Consider the following 17,695-nt stretch of genomic DNA (forward strand, 5'->3'; position numbering starts at 1 on the left):
CCTTGTGAGTCCCTTCCAACTCACTCAATCACTCAATACTCTGTGATTCTGTGAATTCCAAATTAACAGAACTTCATTATATGATTTCTAGTCATTCATAGCACAAAAGAAAGCAAAACAGAGGATCAGGAGCCCAGCAGAAGGCTTGTTTCACTGCCTGGTAGTCCAGGGCACCTCATGTGTTCCACACGGTTGGTCCTACATCAGAGTCCCATGTCAAGAATCCCACTTTGTCCAACAAGGCAGAATAAAAGCTGCTCTTTACTTTGTTTGGGTGTCACTCCAGATTATGGCCACAGAAGCCCATAGACTCAGAGGACAGTACTGACACCTCTTTAAAGTCAAGAAGCAAGGAACAGAGGATGGGGACTTTCTCCACTGCACAGACTGCTGGAGCACGTTTTTGCCCACAACCAAGGGGACAGAGTACTCCTTCAGCACCCCGCTGAGTGGATCTGCAGCCCTGTGGCACAGCCAAGCAGCAAAAGGATTTCTCAGAGAGAACTGACCTTATCTTTCACTGCTGAAAGACTGGAACAGCAGAAAACCCAGTTTGTCATTCATTGTTGGCTCCCAGCAGGACACATCCTCCTTCTGCACCTTCTGAAGTGTTCTGCTCGGGTTGGGAGTTTTAGTGCTGACTGTGCTTTGGAAAGTGGAGACCCTTGAGAGAGTAGAACTGCTCCAAAGACAGCCATGGCACTTTTAGATCCACCATCAATTCCACATCCTATTCTGACCAAAAAATTGGAAGAAATCAGACTTGTGCTATCCTTGACAAAGTACTAAGGGTTTACAAACCAAGTAAAAATAGAGACACCAAGCCTGAATTCCTGAAAGCCTCTCTCCAAAGCACTTTGGCTCATGTAGTCACAGAGGTTCTTTTAAGCCTTCTAACAATTCCCTGCAAAAATGCCAGCAGTGGCTTTGTGTTCTATTTCACTAAGTCCTGTAAGGGGAGTTTTACAAATCCAAGTCCAGGAAGATTCTCGTGTGAGCTTCCGATCGCCTACAAGAAATAAGAGCTTACACAGTAAGTCCAGAGGCACCAACAAGATACAGGCTCAATAACTATGAGATCCAAATACCTTGATTGCCTACAGATTGTTTTAAAGTTGTAAGTAAGAAGTACAGATTCCTCTGTACCTGGTGAGAACTTACGAAGACAGACAACGACCCTAAGAACACCAGGAGAATTAAAAATCCATCCCATGGGGAATGGATCTATATTCTCCTTTGTGCTAATTCCCTGTGTCAAAAGACTCACCCTGACTGTCCACAGGCTTCATGCACAGAGGAACCAGTATTTTCCAGGTACCTGCGCTCTGTCTTGAGACTCCTCAAATTGGGAGTCTCAAAAACATGCAAGAAATCCAGTTTCTACCACCTGAACAACAAAAGATACACCAGCAGAGAATACTTCACCTCATAGAGGAAAAGCTTTATGACAGGAGACTCTGCTTTAAGCTAAAGATAGACCAGCAGAGAATATCCCACCTCACAAAGAGGAAAAGCTTTATGACAGGAGATCCTGAGACCAAGAATGCACCCCCTGAACTCTTCAGCACAAAAAAAAACCCCAATACTGAAGAGCCTTCAGTGTGAAGATGTGAAGCATGTTCTAGATCAGACAATGACAGAATGCTACATCTCACAATCTTCATCACAGGATGCACACCACTGCTCTGCAGGATGTCTTCCTGACAACTCTCTGGTGTATTCCCAGTGTCTGGGCTGATGTAATTTGTTTCCTAGTAATTCTAACACCATTTCTTCCCCATCAATTCTAAAAGTCTCTGCAGTTCCATTCTGATGAGCTTTGTGATACTGGCTTTTATAACTCAGAGCCATAAGACCTGAACTTAGGGACTTCACCAGCTCTTTCTGTAGCATCTGGTAAGAGTCATACACTGAGAACACCTGTATGGACAACAGTATGAGCATGGGCAAAAAGGCAACTGTGAGACCTCCCCCAAAGCCTGAATTTGTCAAGGAGTTCTTCCTGTTTCTTTCTCAAAGGGGTTATTGTTACCCATGGAACACATTAATTCTGTTGCTCCTTTACAGCAAACCGCAGAAGCCACAGGCGCCACTGAAGACATTTAACAAGGATTCGCATAATGACTTTGATTTTAGGGCAATCAAGATCTCTGCAAACCATTGTCATTTTTACTATCACCAGCATTTTGCTAAATCATTATCTAAGGGCTTTAGCAATTCAGACCAAAGAATTGGCAGGTTTCCAAAACTGCTTAAAAGAGATGATAATTTTTGTATCAAACAATTAATCTTTGAGACAGATTATCTGTGCTGTAAGTGAACTAAACTGAGATACAAGACCTTATGCTTTCATTTGACAGAGAGAGACAGCAGCATCACTGGAAAACAGCCAGAAGGCTGGGTACAAGGCTTCAGTGAACTGGGCTTTGAATTTATAGATCAAGTTATGCTTCTCCCCCACTGCCATGAAAATCACAAAGCCCCCGTCGCAGTGGAGTAGCACCCCAATCTTGGTAGCCTTTGTGATGGGCAAGCACTTTTCAGTGTCATTGTGCCAGGATGATATTTTGGAGTTGAGCCACTCGATGCACCAGGACTTGCTGTTCCTGCCCAGGCGGCTCTCGGGGCCCTGCCGCTCCATGCTGCCGTAGCAGATGCCGACGCCGCAGAAGCTGTTGTGCTGCAGCTCCACCTCCCAGTAGTGGATGCCTCTCTTGAAGCACTGGAAGCCCAGCACCTGGCGGTAATCGGTGAAGCGCTGAGGGTGGTACCTGTGACCTGCGGAGGTGTCTGAGATGGACATCTTGGTGTAGTTCTCAGACAGAACCACGGTGTTGTGAGCTGTGTTGTAATCCAGTGTGATGTTGGCAGCATCTGCAATGACATGAATCACCTGAAGGTACTGAAGAACAAAGCACTTTTATTTATCCTGTCCCACCTCAGCATTTTTCCCATGTTTATCTGCCAGCTCTGCTCCCCTCCTCAGCGCAACCAGTTCTTAGGGCCACAGTAAAAGCTTCTGGGTTCAACTGCAGCTCTATGTTACACAGCAGGCAAATGGAGGGCAAGTTTTCTTCCTTCCTGCAGCCCCACAGGATCCCTTTATCACCCAAATACACCCTGGCAAAAGAAGGTGATTGCTGATCTGGCAGCAAAAGGTATGCCATGTTGTATAACACCTTAACAAGCCATCACGGGCTCACATAAAAGCCTGTATTTCATTTAAAAAGAATTACATGGTATTTCTAGGCTACTCTAATGCTGTCATTTTGGGGGAAACCAAAGTAATTATTTAAAAAACTTCATTTATCTTCATAAAGATACGTGAATGCTAAAGATGAATTTGATTCATCTGGCAAAAGAACCACTTAGAAAACTCCTGCCCCCATTTTCTCCAGAAATTTCCTTGATTTGTAACAACCTATTAAGCTAACGAAACCCCCCAGAAGTATTTTTCTCAGGTAACTACAGAGGACACATAATACCAGTGCAATAAGAGCAAAGTTCATCTTTAAGGAGTGTAATGTTGGGTGTCTTACACTGCAAGAGCTCCTCTCTGGGTTTCTTCAGGAAGCTGCTAATGAGCTCTTTAGAAGCAGCAGCTGTGGTGGTTGGTGTGGTGGTCGGTGCTGTGTCAACAGAAGAAAAGAGAGTTTGGCCAGTTGGGAAGAGACCTCACCCCATTACAGACACACTCAGGCTGGAGCTCATCTGGTTTAGCCTCCTGCTCCATGCAGGGTTAACTTCAATATTAGCTCAGGCTGTTCACTGTCATGTCAAGTTTTGAAAATCCCACTCTCTGGACAACTTCTCTCAGTGTTTGATTGCTCCCACAGTGGCCAGCAAGAGCCTTCTCAGAGCAAGAGAACTTTTGCTCAATACACCAACACTCATGACCATCTTATCATTTTAAGAGCAGTCAATGAAAACTAGAATAGGCATGATGAAAGTTTGGACTCACCAACTTTAGCAGCTTTCTTTTTCTCTTCTGGATGGGGGGAAAAGAAAAAAATAAACTGTGAGTTCTACTGCGAGGCAAAAGCCACTGGTAAGACTATGTCAGCTGTAACACCATCACCATGGCTCTTCTGAAACTGCAGCAGTAGAGAGCTGACAGTCCAGCAGGCTGAAGCCATGTACAAATACCCTCACACTGGAAAGCTGCACATCAAGCACAACCTTCCATTTGCTTCCTATTTCACAGCGTCATAAGCCTGGAAGGAGGTTGATCTCCCCTCCAGGAGCAGTGTGTTCAGGCACATGGAATGCTCCTGTTCCCCTGAGGAACACTGCCAATTCCTTTCCTTTTTACAACAGAGCTGTTAGTGCAGCAACAGGAGCTACAGCTCCTTTCCAGTCCCACTTCCCCAGCATGCCCCCCTCACTGCTCCACACCCAGCACTCAGGCCACATGTCAAGAACTCTGTGGAAGTAACCGAAGTTTTTTCTTAACACTTGCATTTACTTCAAAAAGAAAACATGGAAGATCTTCCAAAGAGGCTACAGTGCCCATTAATTCTGGTATCTGGACAAAACAGCACTGAAAGGCCCCAGTATAACCTGCCACAACGACCATCACCCCAACCCCAGACTGGAGGCAGGATGTAGGCAGCAAAGTGTTTGAGTCACGCTCCTTTAATCACCACTTACTGGTATCTGTCTCCACCTGCGAAGTGGTTTGAGCCTGGGGAAGGGTTTTCTCTTGGTGGGTGTAGTCTGTGAGGAAGGAAGAAAAAAACCAGAACATGAACAGATCATAAGCAGAACTCAAGACACACAAATCCATCAAACAAGCCAAAAGGTGCATAGCACAAATTTTAAAACCTGCAAGAACCAGAGGGTGGGGAGGCTCTGCTTTGTTTTACAGCCCACACTGACACCACTACAGGCTGATGCACTCCTCTATCTGTGCAGTTCACCTTCCAGCTCACAAGGCATCCATCCCCAAATACCCCAAAGCACCCTCCCTTCCCTGTTCCCAGGTGCTCACTGCAGGTCATCACTTCATCACCACCACAGCAAACAGCTCTTGGGAAACTGCTTCAACTTATTTAATAGTAAAGCCATAGTTAGAAGAGGATGATATTCTGTAGTACTTACGTGGTCCATAAGGCTTTTTTCCAACAGGGGTTTTGTTTGGATGAGCCACTGGAGGGGCCTTAATTTTCACAAGTTTGACTGAAATGGTGATAATTTACATTATGGTTTGTATGGCCAAGAACAGTCATGCATTAGTGAGGACATTTTTCCATCTCACTTTCAGTTATATGAACAGAACTGAAGTGATATTTGGCAGAGATGGGAACTGCATACCCATTCCACGGTCCAAAAGACAATTTGGCTTAACCCGGTAAGTAGAGCTTTGTTCCACAACACTTACTTACACAATCAGCACCTTTACAGCTGGGTAAGCAGAGTCCTGCCCCTCTAAAGCCTTTCAAATCTCTCCTCAAATCCACATCTTAACCACATCCAACCCTGCTACATAGTACCACCATAAATTACTCAAAGGAAGAAAGGCTAAGCTGTGCCAGAAGGGTGTAGTATCGTGATACTCATCAGCTTATCCAAATATAGATAACAGTGAAGAGACACTGGCACATTTTGTCTCCTAATTTAGCCCAGACTGTAATGTTTTTGCGTGGAAATGGAGCACTGCAGAGATTGGAAGACACAATTTATATTAACCAACTGTATTTGTTGCACTTTTTTCAAAAATTATATTTGGCTTGGCTTGGAAAGATCCCTCATTTCAGCTCAAAGCAAAAGTAGAAAATGCCAATTTCCCCAGTGAGACAATACCTTCTTCTTTTTTCTCCCTACTCTGAATCACTGAAATTTTCACTATTTCTTTAAGGTTAATGGCAGACTGGTAAGTGGAATGCATCACATTTTGGTCCATTTCAACTACAGGAACGAAAGCCTCTTTTGTTGATGTTCGTTGCAGTGCTGCTGCTCTCTGAAATGACAAATGAAAGACCACCTTGTGTATCACACAGAGAAAAATACCACCAAGTTACTTTAAATGGGGTGGAGTTTGTGCATTCATCTCAAATTCAAGGGAACAAAGGCTACAGTCAGACACAGCTCATGGCAAAATTCCAGTAGCAGCTAAGACGCCTTAATTCCCACTGGTACCTGAACCAATGAGGACACTCTACCAGCCAGGTCACAGCACAGAGCTGCCACACCTCATGGAGGTTACTCTTGCCCAGTAACCCCTCTGCTTGTGGCAGAGGCAGTGGCTGAACTGGGGGAGTTACCAGACACTGATTCTTTCACTGATATTTGTGTACTTATCAGTACATCTTTTGATAGAAGGTTCTTGCACACCACTGCATTACCATTTGACTGGAGGTCTCTGAAGAGCAGGATGACCACAGCAGATTTTTGTCATTTTGCATTCTAGAATGAAGAACTGGATTCACATTTAAATTACATATTACCTTCAAAAACAGAACGTCATCACTTTCAGTCAGTGCCATCTCAATCTGATCTTTGAGAGACTGAATTTCATTCTTCTTATTTCCCAGAACACTGTAAATATAATCAAACTTATTCCAAACTCTCTTTTCTTCCTCTGTAATTGCTTTCATGATCTCATTTTCTCTTTCTTCAATTACAGCTTTAATTTCTGTAAACTCATTTCTGACCAATTCCTTCTTTCTTGAAGCTGTCTCCTGGAGCAGAAAAGAGCAGATAGGCACTGGCTTCAAAAGAACAGTTTGTGACCAAAATACTCTCAGTGCTACTGCACGAAACCCTCTGAGGAACATATGGGGTTCTCTTCCTTGAACCAGGCAAGAGAAGAGCTGTGTATTTCTATGTGGTTTGGAAAGAAAACTCCTTCACTCACAAGGAATAGAGCCCATTCTCAGTGTCACCTTCACATGAGGGTATAAAACCTTGCACAGTGCCTGGTTTCCTCCCATCTCCCACAGAGCTGCCTGGCCTTGCCAAAACTCCTCTTTTCTGTTCCTGCCTAATAACTCTTCTCCTGCCAATGCAGCCTCAGTACTACAGCTGTTGTCACGAGGGTACAATCACCAACACCACGCAGTAGTCAGCAGGTGCCAGGCAACCTGAGAGCACTTTGTACAGTTACCCACTTACAGCAGATTGGTTCTGGTTTGTTTTCACTGTGCTCATTGCCCGGGCAGTTCTTTCACTCTGACTATGCAGCTCCACGAGTTTCTTCTTCAGCACCGACTGCAACAGGAGAGACCAGAAAGTATTTCAGAGAGGCAGTTATCATGTCTGCTCTCAGTTTTAAACACCCTTGTAAGCACTTAGTACTCTCAGCTTAAAATCTACCTTCTCTTGAACCTTAGAGCGTATAAAAGTACCGTCCTGCACACGTGTGGCTTGTGGCACCACACCCTCCCACACCCACCCCACCTCTCCCAAGAGCAAGATGCCACTGTTCACACTCTCTTGATAAAGGACCCGGTGCTTTCATCAGCACAGCAGTTCTCACGCTAAGAATAAATGTTACATTAGCTCTCAAGTTGGACTTTGGGCACAAAGTTGACGCTACTGTTCACCCCTCTCCTTTTGAGAATTTTCTCATTCAGATGTGATTTACCTGTTCCTGTAGTTCAAAACTCTGCTAAGCTCAATCAGAGATAAGTTCTGCAGCTAAGCTATGTACAAACTCACTGAACAGATGAGAATTTGGCCACCTAAACTTTTTCAGCATGCTTTACTCATCCACACTGATTTTCAGCTGAAAAATATAAAGGTCAGGTTTCCTTCCCTTCTACTCTGTGAACCTCCTTCTGGTTTTCATCTACGTACTAGAGATCTCCCTAGGATACCTTTATAATTCTTCTCTTTCTGAACATCTGCAGAGGAACGTCAGCCCCCCAAGCTGTGACAAGCCTGGCAGGAAGCAGAGCAGCAGAAACAGCTCAGAGTTCTGGGTGACGCCACAGAATGTGGGAGGCCTCACCGCTGAGCCCAGCCCAGCCCAGCCCAGGAGCTGGCAATCAACTCCCTGACAGCTCCTTCCCAGACCCCTGCCCGTGAGCAACATCTTGGAGAGAGGAGGAAAACGCAATGAATGACTCTGAGCACATGATGGAGGGCAGATAACAGCTTGCCAGGGCCAGACATGAGATTTACAGTCGATGTCTTGCTCCGGCCTCCCCCCCGCACTCCATAGCGGCTTCCCAGGCACCGAGGGGGCCAAGGAGCGCTCCGGAGTGCCCTGGGAGGGTGTTCCAGCCCCGGGCGGCACTGGCCACCCCCGCCCAGTCCCGGCTGCTCACCTGGGCAGCGGCTTTTGCCTGTTCCAAAGGGCTGGTAGGGCACAACTTGTGCCCGAGCAGGCAGAGGGAGCAGATGCAGACGCCGTGCTTGCTGCAGAAGAACTCGAAGAGCCTGTTGTGCTGGGGGCACTTGCGCTGCTGCAGGTCGCGCAGGGGCGGGCAGAGCTGGTGGTCGCGGAAGGCGGGGCTGTCGCGGTGCGGCCGCAGGTGCTCTGCGCAGAAGGACGCGGTGCAGGTCAGGCAGGTCTGCACGGCCGGCGCCTCCCGGCAGCTGTCGCAGGACACGGGGGGCTCCCCCGCCCAGCACCCTGCTGGCTCCCCCTCCTCCTGCCCCTCTTCCTCGCCCTTGGCCCCGGCGTGGCCCTGGAGCTGCTCCACCACCCGGCATAGCACCGTATTCTTCTGCAACTGCGGGCGGCCCGCGAACGTGGCCCGGCACTGCGGGCAGCTGAAGCCCCCCGAGAGCCCGGCCCAGGTGAGCTCCAGGCAGGAGGCGCAGAAGTTGTGCCCGCAGGGCCCCGTCACGGGGGTGCTGAAGAGGCAGAGGCAGATGGAGCAGGTGAGCTCCTCCTCCAGCCCCGACAGGCCCGACTCCGACTCCAGCGCTGCCATCGCCCCGTCCGCAGCTGGCCCAAGAGCCAAAACCAAAACTGGGCTCGGAGAAACGAAACTATGGCTGGGGCTTCCCGAAAAACTACGTGCCCCATCCCCGCCCCGACGGGAGGGGCGGCAGCCGGGGGACGGACCCTGAGGCGCCCGCCCATGTCGGGGGCCGGGCAGCCCCGGGATGCTGGGGGCTCTGCCCCGCGGAACGGTACCCCCGGGGCGCGGACGGGACCCCTGGGGGGGACGCGACCCCCACGCGCGGAGCTGCGGGCGGGCCGGGCCGGGGGCTCCGAGCCGGGGGTCGGGGCAGCGTCACCCGGAGGTGCCCGGACGCCTCGGCGTTGGTTCTGAACCGCAGCGGGGCATTTGGGGATCGGTGCCCACCCGCGCTGCCGGCCCCGCTCCCGGCCGGCTGCCGGCACAATGGTGTGAACCCCAAATCCCGCCGAGCACCGGCCCAGCTGCTCCGAGCTATGGGTAACCCGGCTGCTGGAGATCCTACGGACTCATAGAAACGGTTTGGGTTGGAAAGGACCTTAAATATAATCTGTTTACAACAGCTGATGGCAGTGCAATGTTTTTAAAGCACACAGGTTACTGCATTGTGAATGTGGAAACCGTCTCAACAGAAGATGCTTCCTCAAATTCCTTTTTCTCAGTCTAACTGTTCAATAATCACTGTTTCTAACAGGAACGTTGATGCTGAATAGGAACACGGCAAGTACTCCTGTCTTAACTAACCTGACCCCAAATTCTTCCAGTGGTCTCTTCCTCCTCCCTTTTTCTGCCTTGTCTGCTCAGGGCCCTCTGTACTTCCACCCACGCTGGCAGCAGGGGTGAAATGGAGCAGCCTGGCACAAAGTCTGTGACCTCCCAATAATTTAAACAGAGCCTGATGGGCTGCAGCAGAAGGAGCCAAGTGCTCTCAACTCTTGTCCAGTGGGCAAAGAACACCTTGTGTGGAGAACTGCTGAGGTTCCCTTTAATGTCATTTAAAAGTATTAGCAGGCAATCTTGTTGGCATTAGTCCTCAGGGACTTCCAAGAATGTTCAGGAATTGTATAAAGCACTCAAAAGAAGTGATGGTGGGTGGTCTGTTACAATTGAAACCAGCTCCTAGCCAGTTCTTTTGGAAGATTAAATTAAATCTAGACAATCATTATAAGCCTATGTTGCACAGGTAACGTGGACTTGTACCTACATCAGCCTTGCAACACTCCTTCAGGACAAGCTCCAGAGGGGTTGTGTGTCACAGGGCTCTGAGTCACTGCTTAGTAACAGATACAGGTGCAGAAAGGCCAGTGGAGGCATTTGGAGCTGCTGGACTGTGACAGGAGCAAAAGTTCAGGGATCAGCTCTGTCATATCCTGGAGGGTGGAGGAGTTTGTAGGAGATGGGCACGGTGCCACAGGTTTACAGCGTGGGTGGGATGTGCTGATCAGGACCTTGTAACTGCTGCCAGAGGAAATGCAAACACCTGACAAGGGGTGGCTGACAGTGACTGCAAAGGAACATTCTTAGAGAGCTGTGCTGTGCAAGAGATGGGACCAAGGAGCAGATCTTAATGTTTGCATTTTTTATTTTTCCATAAGTGAACAAGCACCCTGGGCTTATCTGGACTAAGCCTCTATCATCTTTCAAAGACTCAGCACCTTCACTGTATTTTCTGCAGCACTCACATGGTATCAACCGATACAGACAAAGGTATCCAAACAAAAAGGGTAAATACACATCCTCACAATTGTAGCTTTTGCTTCTGGAGCATAGCACAGGATGTTTTGAGCTCAGATGAGCAGTTTAAGTTCCCCATTGTCAAAGAGGGCTTGAAATTCTGGTTTTGAGGAAGCCCAACCACTCCTGTTGTCTGAGACAATAAAATTTTAACATAAAAATTTACTGCTAGCATTTAAATAGCTACTGAAGTTATTACTTTCTTTTGCTTGCAAATACCTGAGAACGTCCTGTGATTCTGAACTAAATCTAACCCTTTGCCCAGACACTGCACATTCAAAGTGCCCCACAGAGCCCAAGCAGGGCTTTAGAAGCACAGTGAGAGAAATTGTACCTTGTGTTCCTGCCCCCAGCAAAGGGGCTGGCGAGACAGGAAAGCCCCAGGGACAGAAAGACAGCAGTGAGGGTTTGTTTCACCACCTCCATGTGGGATTCACATGCACATTGTCCCATCCCAGGTTCCTCAGAGCAGCCCCCAGGAGGTGGATGGGACAGGGAGGGCTCTCAGCAGCTCCCCTAGGCTGCCTTCCCTTGGTCTGATTTGAATTGGGCAGTGAAGCAGTAGCTTCACTCAAACTTGGTAACAATGGGTAAATAAAATTCAAGATTTTACTTTGTAAACATTGTCTCTCAGGGATGTATTTGTTTTCCAGCACCAGCTGTTTGGCACAGCCACAGTGACTCTGCATCCATTTAATTCATGGCCAAAATGCACAGTAGGCAATGGAACAAGAGGTGCTATGAAACACTTGCACTTAGCTTTTGCAACTTCCTAAGAATTAAAAAGTAACAATTTCCCTTAGAAAAACAGTCTTTCCATTAATCCCCACTGTCTGAGCATGACTGTGCTGGTGTCTGACATCTTCTCATCCAGTTTGCAAGAATAGCCACACATGAATCTAACTGAACTTTTCTCTTAAAAAACAAATCCTACCATGAAATAATGGCATCTGAAGAGAACCACAATACACAAATGAATTTTACTTGAATAAAAATGATTCCTTCACAAACAAGACATTTTAATATGGCTGATGGAAAAATGCACAGTATTTTAATGTATTCATGCACTAGGTCAGAGTACATGACAGCTAAACCATAATGCACAATTTTTAGGTGTTTGTTTGTATTTAGGGTTTGTTTTTTTCCATGCCTTCTCTGTAGGAGTCAACTACTCAGGACAGGGATGATCCAAAACTGTAAGACTTGCCAAGGCTACAGAGGTACAAGGTGCCCCCTCAATGCTAATAATTGTTAGAGCTGTCAGCAGTGCCTTGACAGGACCTGATGACCCATTCTGCTGCTGGAAAGGGAAGAAGAAAGGCAGCACAGAAACTTCAGCACTTACAGGGCAAGAGGGTTTGGTCTAAAACAAAAAATAAAGGCTTTCAGAGGCTACACAGATTAACACAGTGGGACACAATTGTGCCAGGGGTTCATGTTATATTCCACTGGTTTTAAGTTGGCAGTTACCAGTACTATTTATCTGCCTCAAAATTATAGAAGCTTGAAATCCACAGGCTTTTCTGGACATTTCAGGTGAGCGCTTTAAGTAACTGCAAAGTCACAGCATTTGTATGATGCTTGGCAGCAGCAGAGGAAGAGTTCTGCACATCAACAATATTTATAATTAATTTTTAAATGAAAGTGACCCCTGGCAGTTATACAGCTCTAGCCAAACCCAGACATTTAGTTACTCGCAGTACAGGGTTGTGTTTTATCTTTTAATCAAACCAATCCAGTTCTGTGGCTTGCTACAGTAGGATATAAATATTCAAACCCAACAGATCTATATTAGACTTCCTATAATAAACAAAGTTTTCATGTATTACATAAAAACATAGCCTAAGGGAAAAAAGTGGTTTTCTTCTGGCCTACTTCTTTTTAAGACAGTAATATCCACCAGTGCACCTGCCACCCTCAGAACCAGAAGGCAGCATTTCACAGAACAAATCTGTACAATTGTTCACATTTTTTTGACATCCTAGATGGTTCCATTTTCAATGCCAGATCCATTAACTGGAGGCTCCACAATCAGTCTTGGCTCTATCAGCGCATCCCAGCTTTCAGTTATCTGAAAACAAACCACAGGCAACACTTAACAGGTGCCAGCAATACCAGCAGATGCAATTTGTGTGCCATTATGCTTTTGCCTAGACCTGAACAACAGCACTAGCGAACCAAGATTTCAGCTCCTCCTGTGACTCACTGATCCTACTGATTAACCTCAACCTGCCTGCTGTCCTGGGTAAGGAAAGGTGCAGGTAAGAACAACAGCAATGAAATGAAAAGCTGGTAAGAAAGGATCTCTATGAGACATGATGTTGTTTATTAGCCAAAACAAGAAATTTGATGAGTGGCTGTGACCCCAGTTAGAGTAACATGCAAGAACTGATTTTTATGATGTAAACATGCACACTCTTGCTAGAAAGGAACAATTATTTTTGCTTCCATTTATTTAAATTGGATGCACTATTACAAAGGGAATGCCCCTGAGGTGAATAGAGGCAGGAAGCAGGGCAGGTGTCAGCCCTGCAGAGCTGGTGACAGGGCTCAGAGCAGGCCTCACATACCTTGGTGTCCTGAGGCACCGCGTACTCGATGAGCTCCACTCCGTCTGCAGACTGGTACACCAGGTCGAATTTCCCTGGCTCCTTAGCAACTGAAAAACCAAACAGCTCAACTAGCTACAAACCAAAGAAAGTTTAAATGTTTACCACAAAATCTGATCAAAACCACTTTGGTTTTGGGGTTTATTTTGGGGTTTTTTTTTGAGCTTGGTGTCTGGGTTAATAATTGTAACAAAAGATCTTCAAGTAAAACTGAATACTACACGCCAAAATTAAGGTAATTATCTGACTACTCCCATGAGAAAGTCAACAATATGTTGCTGAAATTTGAGAAAAATGCTCCTATGACAATTCACTAATTCTGGCTTAAATGGCAACTGGAGAATACAGAGTTTCAGAAACATTCATCATTTCAGGTCTCAGGAACTGCACCTTGTCATTGCAGGGACTCACTTCCACACCCACTGAAGACATACCATTATGACCTCACACTTCCTCTGTAGTTCCATAAAAGAATTTCTTTCAGAAAATGAAACCACAGTGAAGATGAGTTACTGACCACTCAAACTGACTGAAAATATTTATATTGTAAATACCCATGAGCATCCTTCAGTTCAACTAGCAAGGATTAGAACTTCTCAATTTAAATAGACTTTTGGGGGAGGGAGTGAGAAGGGGAGGGGTGTGTTGAGAATGAACCCAAGGAAGTTGGGAATACTCCTGACAGATGAAGTGTTCCTTGGGCTTTTGGTTTTCCAGGTGACAGCACATGACAACAAGCCCTTGGTGTCCCCAGGTACATACATTGTCCTGCTGATGTTGAAAGGATCTCAAGTTCAATCTGCTTTTTTTCAACATTCCAACTGATTATTTTCGCCTCCTTCACAAAGCAACAAGAAAGAATCAGGTATGACACACTTCAGCACCGGATAATTATTCCATATTTACAACCAGTGTGCTATTTAATTGCTGCCAGAGGAAATAAGTATATTTAGCTATCAAATTTTCCAGTCTCCATGTATAAAATCTGCCAAGAATTAATGCTCAGCAATCTGTAACCACTGGCATCAATAAACCAAAGTTACTCATTGTCACCAACTTTGAAGTTTAAATCAGTACTTACCCAGAAACCAAGTTATTTGAAGTAGCAACAAAATTTTACTTGCACCAGTTTTAAGAACTTGCCTTGATTTCAAATAGCAGTAGACTCAAATACAACTACATTTTTCTACTTGAAGGTCTGCATTTTTTGTCATCTCTAAAATATTAATGATCATTAATAATCCTTGCAGTTGGTGGTTTGTTTTTTGGTTTGTTGTTTTTTTGGTTTTTTTTTTAATAACAGCTACACCTTTCAAATTTTCAATTAGTTTCAGCTTCTAGGGTTTTTGATTTTTACTGCTACACCAGCAATAGCCTGTGGAGTCAACTGGATGCAAAGAAAAACATTGCACAACCTCAAAATATTGAAGCCATACCTCACCTATCATAGTTCTTTGAGTGAATGAAGGGAGGAAAGAAAACCAGTACCTTATAGTCTGAAACTTCAGGACTGTAATTTTCACTTAGTTCCAGGTGCTGTTGAAAGAAATACAAGTAAGAAATTGTAACTTTCCCCAGTCTTTGATGATTCCACCTATATCCAGACACAGTTTCTTCAGCAAGAGAAAAGTGCAAGAGCCAAGTCTCCTACCCCTGGAATCCAATGCCAATCATATGACCCCAGGTAGACTTCCAGGACTCACTGCTCCAAAGGATTTACGTTCAGGTCAGGCTGTGTGAGGAGATATGGGAGATGGATCCCAGTCTCCTCAACTGCAGGGATTTCATTTCATTTGCTCTTTTATTTTAGACTGCAGTGTAATTATTTGTATGGTAAGATTTGCAATAACATTCACATGGAAAATCACATTGAAATGACAGCAGAGACAGCATTTCTTGTGTTATACATAATACAGAAAGTCTAAAGAAATGCACTTAACTTCTGTATATGCTCCAAACATTTGTAAAAATCAAAGCTTTACAACGAGTGAATTTATTAGAGAAACTATTAGCTCAGAAACTTAAAAGTGGCTCAAATGAAGCAATTTTAACCTACTAACATTCAGTATTTCCAGAACTCTTTACCTTAAAAGCAATTCTTTCTCCCACTTGGGGTGGAGCAGCTAGAAGAGGTAACACACTATAGTCTCTCTTGGGAATCTCCACGGGATTCTGTGAAACAAAGAGTAACCCACTGATTTAAATACTGTATTAGTGAAAACAGAAGACAGTGTTCATGCTGTACGGATTGCAAGAAGCTCTGAGAAGAGTAAGGTACATGCTTTGTTTTTAGATATATGATACAATCACTTTATCGTTGTTTCACAAACACTTCCTCAGGCTGACAAGCGGAATTACAGTAAATAAAAGTTAAGATCAACCTTTATCCCACTAATGTATTTATGCTTTTATGAATTACTCTCATCCTATAGGTCCTTTGTACAGTTCAAGCTGCCAGAGAAAGGTGACCTCTGCCTGTGTCAGTCACTTACCTGGACAAGGACAGAAGTGTTTGTCACAGCTTCATTAAACTGCCTCTGTTTCTGGCCTTCACTGCTGTAGTTATAGAAGAAGCCAGGGTTTGCTCCTCTCCCATGGCCTTGGCCCCTCATCATCCCACGAAACCCACGGCCCCTAGGTCCTCTCCAGAAGTTATCCTCTCCTGTTCCACGCCCCCTTCCACGGCCTGGGCTGGCAAACGGTCCTTGGATACTGGCTGGCAACTGTTTAGTGCAGTTCCTCGCTATGGAATTACCCAGTCCAGCATCTGCCGCAGATTTTTTAATGACAAGTGTGTTTGAATCTGAACTATCAGAGTCTGAAGAGGAGCTCTTTGCTTTGGGAGCCTTGGTGCTGGCTTTTACAGCCACCACATGGTTTGGCACTGATTTTTCCTTTGCAGGGCTGTCTTGTGCTGGTATCACCTTCTCATCCTCTGTACTCGAGTCAGAATCTGAACTAGAGGACTGAGGTTTCTTAGCATTTTTTTTTATTGCAGTCTTAGTCTTTTCAATGTTAGACTTTACAGTCACTTTATTAGTTTTCACATCAGAACCTGAGGCAGCTTGGGATGTGTCTTTGGGAAGTGTCACCACTACAGGTTTATGGGAAGATTTATTTTCCTTTACATTTAATTCACTGCTGTCACTGTCAGATGATGTGCTGGAGGAATCTGAAGCTCCCACCCTCTTTTTCCTGGACTGTGTTGTGATCTTTTTTGTGCTATTTTTACCAGAATTTACAGAAAAGCTCTCATTTGCCCGTTCTAAAGCCATCTTTTCTGCAGCAACCTTTGTCTGCTTTTCGTCCTTCTTTTTTGTTGCCAACTGCTTCTCCCTCTCTGTCTTTTTCATCTTTTTAGAATGGACAGTAGACCTCTCTTCCTTACCTTCTGCAAGTCTATTTCTTCCACTAACTTCTTCCTTTCTTTTTCTTTTCGTGTACCTTTTTTGAGAGTCCCAAGTATCTACAGAGGTCTCTTCCCTAAAAGAGGAATACTCAAGGTTATGCTTCTCCTTTTTCTTTTTCCTTTTATGCTTGCCTTCATTCCTAGAGAATTCTTCCTCATCCTGCTTGTGTCTGTGCCTTTTTTTGTCTTCTTTTGTTGTAAAGCCATCATCTATCTCTTCATAATCATCTGCAATTATCTCTTCCAATTTTACTCTGTTACCAAAAAAAAAAAACAAACAAAAGCCACTGTTCAGCATAATGAACACTCTTCCCTACATGTTCACAGCTCAGGCAAGTTCCTCTAGAGTGAAGCTGCTCCAGCTCTTCCCCAGACAGTCCGGAACCCTCCCCTGCAGACACAGGCTCCCATCTCCGGGAACATTTCCAACCGCTTGGCTCCCTCCAGCCCTTCTGGACATCCTGGGGTGTCTCAGGTGTTGGGAATCAGTGCCCTGGACACCTGGCTCCCGCTCCACCGCCCAGGGAAGGGAGAGCTCAGTCCCCCACGGAGGCCCTGTCCCATCAAACCCACGAGGGGATTCACAGAATCCTAGAATGGGTCAGGTTGGAAAGGACCACAGTGGGTCATCTGATCCCACCTCCCTGCCCAGCCAGGATCATCCCAGAGCACAGGGCACAGGGTTGTGTCCAGACAGCTCTGGAATATCCCCAGTGAGGAAGACTCCACACCCTCTCTGGACAATCTCTCCCAGCGTGCGGTCCCTGCACAGGGAAGAAGCTCTTCCTCATGGTCAGGTGGAACTTCCTGGGCATCAGTTCCTGCCCGTTGCCTCGTGTTCCATGGCTCGGCACCACCGGGGAGAACCCGGTCCGGCCTCTTGGCACCCCCTTTAGGTACTGATAGACACTGATGAGTTACGTGTGTGGGACTGACTCCCCGATCCCGCTGTCCTGATTCCAGTCCTATCTCTCTGTCCCAGTCCTGCTGCCCTGATCCCGGTCCGGATCCCGCTGTCCCTATCCCGGTCCCTATCCCGATCCCGTCGTCCCGGTCCGGTCCGTACCGCA

General features: G+C 45.9%; 2 protein-coding genes across 2 annotated transcripts; both read right to left on the minus strand.

Moving 5' to 3' along the window:
* Positions 1-2: 2 nt before the first annotated feature.
* LOC103619099 (E3 ubiquitin/ISG15 ligase TRIM25) lies at positions 3-8,965 on the minus strand. Its single transcript, XM_017739150.1, has 9 exons — positions 8,271-8,965; positions 7,114-7,209; positions 6,447-6,680; positions 5,803-5,959; positions 5,101-5,178; positions 4,651-4,716; positions 3,962-3,988; positions 3,540-3,629; positions 3-2,874 (listed from the first exon to the last, which is right to left on the minus strand). Exons 1-9 carry the CDS (start codon positions 8,880-8,882, stop codon positions 2,342-2,344), a joined length of 1,893 nt encoding a protein of 630 aa, XP_017594639.1. The 5' UTR covers positions 8,883-8,965; the 3' UTR covers positions 3-2,341.
* Positions 8,966-10,437: 1,472 nt separating this feature from the next.
* COIL (coilin) lies at positions 10,438-16,938 on the minus strand. Its single transcript, XM_008637584.2, has 6 exons — positions 15,709-16,938; positions 15,302-15,388; positions 14,705-14,752; positions 13,979-14,054; positions 13,178-13,266; positions 10,438-12,678 (listed from the first exon to the last, which is right to left on the minus strand). Exons 1-6 carry the CDS (start codon positions 16,921-16,923, stop codon positions 12,589-12,591), a joined length of 1,605 nt encoding a protein of 534 aa, XP_008635806.1. The 5' UTR covers positions 16,924-16,938; the 3' UTR covers positions 10,438-12,588.
* Positions 16,939-17,695: the final 757 nt, after the last annotated feature.

The sequence above is a fragment of the Corvus brachyrhynchos genome, unplaced genomic scaffold (assembly GCF_000691975.1).
Source record: "Corvus brachyrhynchos isolate BGI_N302 unplaced genomic scaffold, ASM69197v1 scaffold407, whole genome shotgun sequence".
NCBI classification, from domain to species: Eukaryota; Metazoa; Chordata; class Aves; order Passeriformes; family Corvidae; genus Corvus; species Corvus brachyrhynchos.

Coding starts and splice junctions, on each gene's coding strand:
- LOC103619099 (XM_017739150.1), bottom strand. CDS start 8,882: ATGGCAGCGCTGGAGTCGGAGTCGGGCCTGTCGGGGCTGGAGGAGGAG. Junction 7,210..8,270: donor AGGCAAAAGCCGCTGCCCAG/GTGAGCAGCCGG, acceptor CTCCTGTTGCAG/TCGGTGCTGAAGAAGAAACT. Junction 6,681..7,113: donor CAAACCAGAACCAATCTGCT/GTAAGTGGGTAA, acceptor TTTCTGCTCCAG/GAGACAGCTTCAAGAAAGAA.
- COIL (XM_008637584.2), bottom strand. CDS start 16,923: ATGCTGAACAGTGGCTTTTGTTTGTTTTTTTTTTTTGGTAACAGAGTA. Junction 15,389..15,708: donor ACACTTCTGTCCTTGTCCAG/GTAAGTGACTGA, acceptor TTTGTTTCACAG/AATCCCGTGGAGATTCCCAA. Junction 14,055..14,704: donor CTGAAGTTTCAGACTATAAG/GTACTGGTTTTC, acceptor TGCTTTGTGAAG/GAGGCGAAAATAATCAGTTG.